The sequence below is a fragment of the Lolium rigidum genome, chromosome 7 (assembly GCF_022539505.1).
Source record: "Lolium rigidum isolate FL_2022 chromosome 7, APGP_CSIRO_Lrig_0.1, whole genome shotgun sequence".
NCBI classification, from domain to species: Eukaryota; Viridiplantae; Streptophyta; class Magnoliopsida; order Poales; family Poaceae; genus Lolium; species Lolium rigidum.
The window spans coordinates 103,628,989-103,636,226 of NC_061514.1; the positions used below are offsets into that span (position 1 = coordinate 103,628,989).

A 7,238-nucleotide genomic window follows, 5' to 3' on the forward strand; every position below is an offset into this window, starting at 1 on the left:
ATACCAGAGCCATCACTGAAGCCTCTCATCCCGAGGCCTTGGGAACTTAGTGTCGAGGAAAATGCAGCGGCCGTGGCTGCTCAGCATGAGAAATGGAAGGAGGAGTGCAAGAAGAAAAGAGAGGGCGAGCCCAAGCCAGTATTTTCTGATGAGCAAAAGAAGTGGGCTAAGTCATTTTTGAACACACCGTCCCAAGCCGCGAAGAATCTGCCTGACGACTATTTACGTGAACTTCGTAGGCAAGCACTCGAGTTCAAGAGGAACAAAGAGTTGGCGGAGAAGAAAGCCTTGGAGGCCGAGAAAAAATTAGAAAGGGGGAAAGAAGTTGCCCAGCTCGGGGAACAAAGTAAACAATCGATCGCCCCGCTCATAGTGCAAGCCGCCGGTCCGGATGCCCCCGATATCATAGCAGCTGCGGCAGCACATGGATTGACCGTAACGAGTGCCGGAGAACAAGCGGCCGAGTTAGGTATCACTCTTCGTGCACTCGTTAGGCCTTGATGAGGCGCCAATGAAGGACGTAGTATTTACATATGTGAAGAATGGCCCTCTCATCGAGCCTGCGCGAGAAGAGGATCTACCTCGACAAATGAAAGGTCCGCTAAATTGGTACAAGGGTTACATAAAACATGAAAACGCCAAAGACTATATCTATGCGGAAGTTAAATATGTGCATCACTTCAAACGTTACTGGGTACAAATTCCTCCGAGTGAATTGTTCCAGCTGTTCAATCTGCGCGACCTCGACAAATCTATCATCGGTTGCTACGTTCGTAAGTGATTTATTAATTTCTACCCCATCTCGTTCATTGCCTCGCACTATATATATATATATTGTCCTAACTATCTTGTTGTGTACGCTATATATTATGCAGAATGAAGAAGCGGGAAATGCGAATAAGGAACATCCATGATGTTGGGTTCATTGACCCACACATCATTAATTCATATGTGTTAGAACACCACCCCGCCGACGTGGAGGAAGACCTGTGGCGGTTTATTAGAAAACAGCAAGAGAAAAGTGATATTCTATTTCCTTACCATTTTGGGTGAGTGTTTCTGTCTTGAGCACATTCTCTTTTGTTTACTCCATGCATGGTATGTGGCTAATCGATGAGTTATGCATGATCGTGCATGTATCGTGTCCGCAGGTTCCACTGGATTCTTATGGTAATTAAAGTTCAGACCTCCTCAGTTCTCGTCCACGACTCTCTGAATATGGATCCGGCGCTTTGGGTCGACATGAGAAAAATGATGCAAAAGTAATTATTTTCATTCATTTGCGCTCTATATCGATCGGCCTATTTCGTTCATCATTTCCTAATATCAAGTAACTAATTAATAACTCTCTTGTTTATTTAATTTTCTTTGCCTCGTAGGGTTTGGAGACGGTTCGTAGATACCAAGGTCGGTGAATTCAAAAAAGAGCTACATTTTAAAATGGCGAGTGCCGACGACCGGGGATACTCAGCCACCGGGGACCAATCTATGTGGATACTATGTTTGTGAGAGGATCCGGAGATACTGCAATGAGCGGGACCAGACGTGTGAGAACAACATCCTGAGGAATAACCTCCGGAAGACGCTTAGTCCAGAAGCTCGCTTCCGACCACTTCAAGAGGAACTAGCTGGATGATTGGAGAGGGAAGTCATCGATCCTAGAGGAGAACACTATTACGATGACGTAGATCTTTATATGCACCGGAATTTGTAACTAACTTGTTCAAAATTGTATATGGTCATCCGATATTGAATATATATTGTATATGGTCATCCGATATTGAATATATATTGTATATTCCTCTTGAATTCTTTTTGGTTCTAATTTCAAATTTGTTTGAAATTGTACATTCATATGCATGTATGTATACAGTACCGTAGAATATGTGAAACTCCTTCAAAATTAAAACCCAAAAGAAATAAAATAATACAAATTAAAAAGAAACCAGATTTAGGGGGAGGGGGGCTAAACCCTAAACCCTGCGGAGGCCTTTAGTCGCGGTTGGCCGGAAGAACCGCGACTAAAGGTCCTCCGCCCTGGCGCTCGCCTCGCGGCCCACGTGGATGGGCCTTTAGTCGCGGTTCGTAAGGAACCGCGACTAAAGGGGGGGGCCTTTAGTCGCGCTACTTTGGTCGCGGTTGGGCCACCGCGACTAATGGCAGTTGCCAACCGCGACCAAAGCCCCTTTTTCCACCAGTGATGTGAGCAGTTAACTTGTATGCATCTATGAAGTGACACAATGTGATGTACCGTGATGTATTGAATTCGGTAACATGACTATGTGATGCCATTTTTCAGTTATTCAAATGCATTTCTTCAGTTGAATAGCGTGAGAATAGACATAAACATTGCACTGTCGTCACACAAACATTATAATTGACAGAAACATCACACACAAGCTGATAAATTGGAACATAGTCTAGAACGTAGTCTAGATAATGAACTGGGATTAAAAACTTCGGTAATAATCACGTAAAGCATATTATTAAAACTGAACTTGAGGGGCAGTGAAATGAGAGACAGAGGACTCAAGAGGGTTCCCCCATATATGGCATCGGTCAAAGTGCAAAAAGAGCTGGTTAGAGCTTCTCCGATGAGCTTAGGACCACTAGTGATACATAACACATTTAGGACCGGGATGTGCATTCCTAAAGAATTGGAACAAACTTGACATCCCCAACAAACTTATAGCATCAGTGGTGTATTTTATTATATTACTTTTGCTACATTTGCTATCTTGAAATGTTGCAATACTATATTTCTTTTGCTACCAGGGGCGAAGTCAGTTTTGTTTAATAGTATAACTTTTCTGTTTTGCGACGAGGTCTTCAGTGAGGTCAGTATTTTTCTTTTATTTTATGGACGAACCTTTTTTCAACATAGAAGCAAAAGAGAGATTTTTGCTACGTCAAAGCAAAAGTGGGGATTTGACAAAATAAAAAGGGGCACGTGTTAACAGGGGTTTGATCCCAGGACGGCCCTAGAAAGTTTGTAGTGACAACAATGAATTGGCATAAACTTCCTTTCCTCTTTAGCTCATCTTTAGCCAAAGGTCCAGCCCTAGCCCCATCTGCGCGTGAAATTTGGGCTGAGGGCCTTTCGTACCGGTTCGTAACACGAACCGGTATGAAAGGTCCTCACGAACCGGTACAGATGTTCCTCGCCCGTCTGGGCGAAGGAACCGGTATAAATGCCCCCTTTAGTACCGGTTCGTAATGAAACCGGTACTAAAGGCTCAGACGGCTGCCCTTTTTTCTACTAGTGAGAAGAGAAACACAGCACATCAGGCAGGCACATACGTGAGGCGCATTCAAAATCTAGTGTGGCCTGTGGAGACACCAATGGTCCGTGAAGTTCAGAGAAGTGAACAGCCAACCCATGCAGCTGTTGGTCAGAAATGCAGTAGAAGCAAAGGACAGCCATGGCATGCAGCTAATGGAGTGTGAAATCAAGAGTGAACACCAAAAGCGTGCAGCACTTGGTCAGGAACAGGAAGTAGGTAAGCACTTGGTGCAGGTGACGGACAGCAAATTCCGGAGAAGTGAACAGGCAAAGCACGGACCCGTTGATCAGAAACATGAAGCAGAGGCGAAGAACCATGACGTACAGCTGATGGATAGTGAAATCTACCGAAGCCAATGGCAGAAACTAAACTGTTGAGTACTCTACAAACGCAGCCGCCTGGCAGCGGGCTTGCGCACTCCGATGAGCAAGACATCGTCAAGGACGGGCCCACACAGCGTGGCGTTCGATGTCATGAGATGGTCTGAGCTCTGGAACACCACGCGCGTCATGTTGGCGATCGCCGTGAACTCGAGCACGGCGGGCTTGGACCCGCCCGTGCCAAGGGACTCGTACGGCACCCTGAGCCTCTCCCGCGCCGCGTACGCCTCCACCGCCAAGGACCCCTTGCACCCGTTGGCCGCGTCTCCGACGGAGAAGGACAGCCTATACGACCACCCGGGCACGGTGACCACCTCCTGCAGCAGCGCGCATTCCCTGCCGGCCACCAGCTCCACGGCGCGCGCGCCGTGCGGCACGGCGTGGTGCGGCGCGTCCACGTACTTGACCACCTTGGTGTCCGACATGATCATCCACCCCGGCAGCGGCGAGTGCACGTCCTCCAGGATCGGCGGCACCAGCACGCCCCACGGCGTGCTGGGGAAGATGTACGGCCCCAGCTCGAAATCCCCATTCCTCAGCAGGTTCCCTAGTCAAATTAAAGATATACAAATTGATCAAAATATAGAGTTTGTTGCAACAACAGATAATTCTGGATAAGCTGCTGGGGATTATAGGAAGACGTACCCTTGGTGCGGTGAGGAGGTTGGAGGGTCTTGATCGCGACGGCGATGATGAGGGGGCCGCACGCCGGGTCCTCCTCGACGCCAGTGTTGTGGATGCTCAGCAACACGGTGCTGTGCCTGGCCTTGAACGCCCACGAGTAGGTGTCCCAGCCGGTGCTGGTGTACACTGTCTGAATCGGAAGCACGCCGAATTCCGGGTCGACCGAGACGTTCAGCTTCTCGGCCTGGGCGCATGACCGCGCGGCCATAAAGCTGATGGAGTAGTATGTCTTACGTGTGACGTTGATCGGCTGCTGGATGGTGGCGTCGTTGCCCAGCCGCAAGGCGGACGCGCCCTCCGGCAGCGCCAGGATCATGTCTCCCTCCCTGTGCCCGGGCTCGATGTACTCCACGAACCCAGAGATCTCCCAGCAAGGTACCGCGTGGCGCCCTGTTATCACCACGCCGTTCATTTGGGACTTGTCCGGCCGCTGGGCGAAGTCTCCGTTGGGCAAAAGTCCTGTACACACAAGCACATGTAGACTGAAATGTCAGATTACAGACATCTACTACATTGGTTTTAAAATAAGTGACGTAACTTTGTTTAGATACGAATGTATGTAAACATAGTCAAATAGGTATTTTTGTAGCATACTGAACAAGAAGGTCTCCGTATCTAAACTGATATGCACATATTTACTTTCTCAAAAAAAAAAAAGATATGCAATATTTATGTCGTCTCTTACAAAACAAGTATGATGAGCAAGGTCATATATTTGATTCTACGCGATGGAGAACCATTGGTGCGCAATAGCCATGTTTTTCGGAGCGTGAGCTCCATGTCAACCCGGTTATCAACACTTAATAATTCTTGAACAATCGATTCGTACATTGTTTCTTCTTGCCGATAAATTCATATAGTTTTACTTGTGTTTTTTTGGAAACCTCGAGAGCGCAGAACCTTCTTACAACTCCTAAAGAAGAATAGAGAGTTTACTTAGTTTATAAACCGGAAAAAAAAACTATAGACCGACCTTTGCATTAGAAAAACAAGGTTAAAAAACCACACAAGAAACGAAGTTCCATCATCCACACAACATCGGACCATTATCGCAACAAACACGACCTTGGGGTCGTTGCCTCGACTTTCACCGCTTGCAACAATGCCGCACGACATGGCCCAACATAGCCGCTAGACCGACCCAAAGGGAAAAACTAAGTTAATCCTAAGGAAGTGCCCTTTTTTTTGGGTAAAGTCTGATTAGATTACGTGAAGCCTTTATTTATCGAAGAAAAAAAAAGCTTCCGTGAACTAAACGAACTCCACTTAGGCCGATGATTGTCCTTAGACCAGAACGGCATTACATTACACTGCAATGCTGATCGCCGGATATGCATATAAACATTCAAATACACATCTTGACGGAGATCGAAATCATATCCATATTGAAGGCGTGAACTATGCACGTGCAAGTCAACCTTGCCTTTAATCTCCTTGTACAGATATAGAATTTCAAATAATCCCTTCATTCTAAAACGAGTCTCATAATTTTGTCTAGATATATTCGGATGTATGTGCATATGTAGACAAAGCTAATAGACTTAATTTTGGAAACGGGAGGTAGTATTCGAAATGGAAAAGAGTTTCAAACAAAGTTTGGAGTTCTTACCATCGGTGACGGCGAAAACCGCTGGAGCAGCCACGCCAATGAGCAAGAAGAGCGCCACGAAACGGCTGCTGTTCACCATGGTCTCCCGCTCCCTTCTCTCGAGCTGTCTTGGGGTGGTGAAGTACAGGAGGAAGGAACAAAGTTGTGCGGGCAGCTTGGCTTATAAGCGGTGCCCGGAGCTGGTCAACGAAACGCAGCCGAGGGCAGAGCAGGCGCCACCACCACCTGCCGCTGCCGGACGGGGCGCCGCGAGATACGCCGGACGGGCACGAGCGGCAAGGGGCAGCGGGCATCTCTCGTTTTTGAGGCGATGCAGAGAGCCGGCCGCGCGCCTTGCCATGTGTGCACGTGGCATTCTCGTTCGTCTGATGCATACGAAGATTCATCCGGTGTCGGTGTCGGTGACTCGGTGTCGGTGTCGGTGTGGTGGGCGCTGCCTTGTGCAGCCTCCGCCGGTAGCCAGCGTCGCCACTGGACATCGGGGCCGGGCCTGGGCCTGGGCCTGAGCCTGGGCCTTGGGCACATGTCATGCTGGGTGAGTGAAGCTTCTTCCGCGCGCGCGCCTGGTGTGTCGGCGCCGTGACTCCTGCCGGTCACATTGAGATCGATACGATGAAGGTATATCGATCTTGCAAGTCGTCGATTCCCTTGGCTGCCGTTCCCACGGCGCGCATTGAGATACGATGAATGTGCACACGAACTCCGTCACATCTCAAAGTCAAATCCATGTCCTTGGAATCTCTATTTTTTAATCGGGAAGGCCATGAATTCAGAGAGTACGAGATCCAAACATAGTAGAGCATCTCGTGCCGGCCCCTTAGAGCATCTCCACTTATTGGCGCTCCCCACGCTCAAATCCGGTGAAATTTTCGTCTGGATTGGAGGAAGATTTGGCCTGGGGAGCGCCGAAGTTCCAGCCGTCCCCCCGGCAGGAAACCCCCAACCTCGACCATTTGACATATTTCAAACAAATTTAACATAAAATTTAACAAGTTCGGCGAGCAAGAGTACGAAAATTGCTGAAACAAATTCGGCGATAATCAGTACAATGTTTAACAAGTGCTGAAACAAATGAAGCACACAATTTCATATTTTTTCAAACAAATTATGACAGACTAGTTGGCGTCGGCGTTGGCGTTGCCTCGGAGCGTCCATATGTGCTCCACCAGATCATCTTGCAGCAGCTGATGCATTCTAGAGTCTCGAATCTCCTGGCGCTTAGCAATGAAGGCGGCCCATGATGGAGGCATCTGGTGATTAGGCTGTGCAAGAGGACTCTCT

At 48.1% G+C, this 7,238-nt stretch overlaps 1 protein-coding gene across 1 annotated transcript; it reads right to left on the bottom strand.

The window, feature by feature from the left end:
• Positions 1-3,666: 3,666 nt before the first annotated feature.
• LOC124669437 lies at positions 3,667-6,036 on the bottom strand. Its single transcript, XM_047206056.1, has 3 exons — positions 5,958-6,036; positions 4,310-4,807; positions 3,667-4,211 (listed from the first exon to the last, which is right to left on the bottom strand). Exons 1-3 carry the CDS (start codon positions 6,034-6,036, stop codon positions 3,667-3,669), a joined length of 1,122 nt encoding a protein of 373 aa, XP_047062012.1.
• Positions 6,037-7,238: the final 1,202 nt, after the last annotated feature.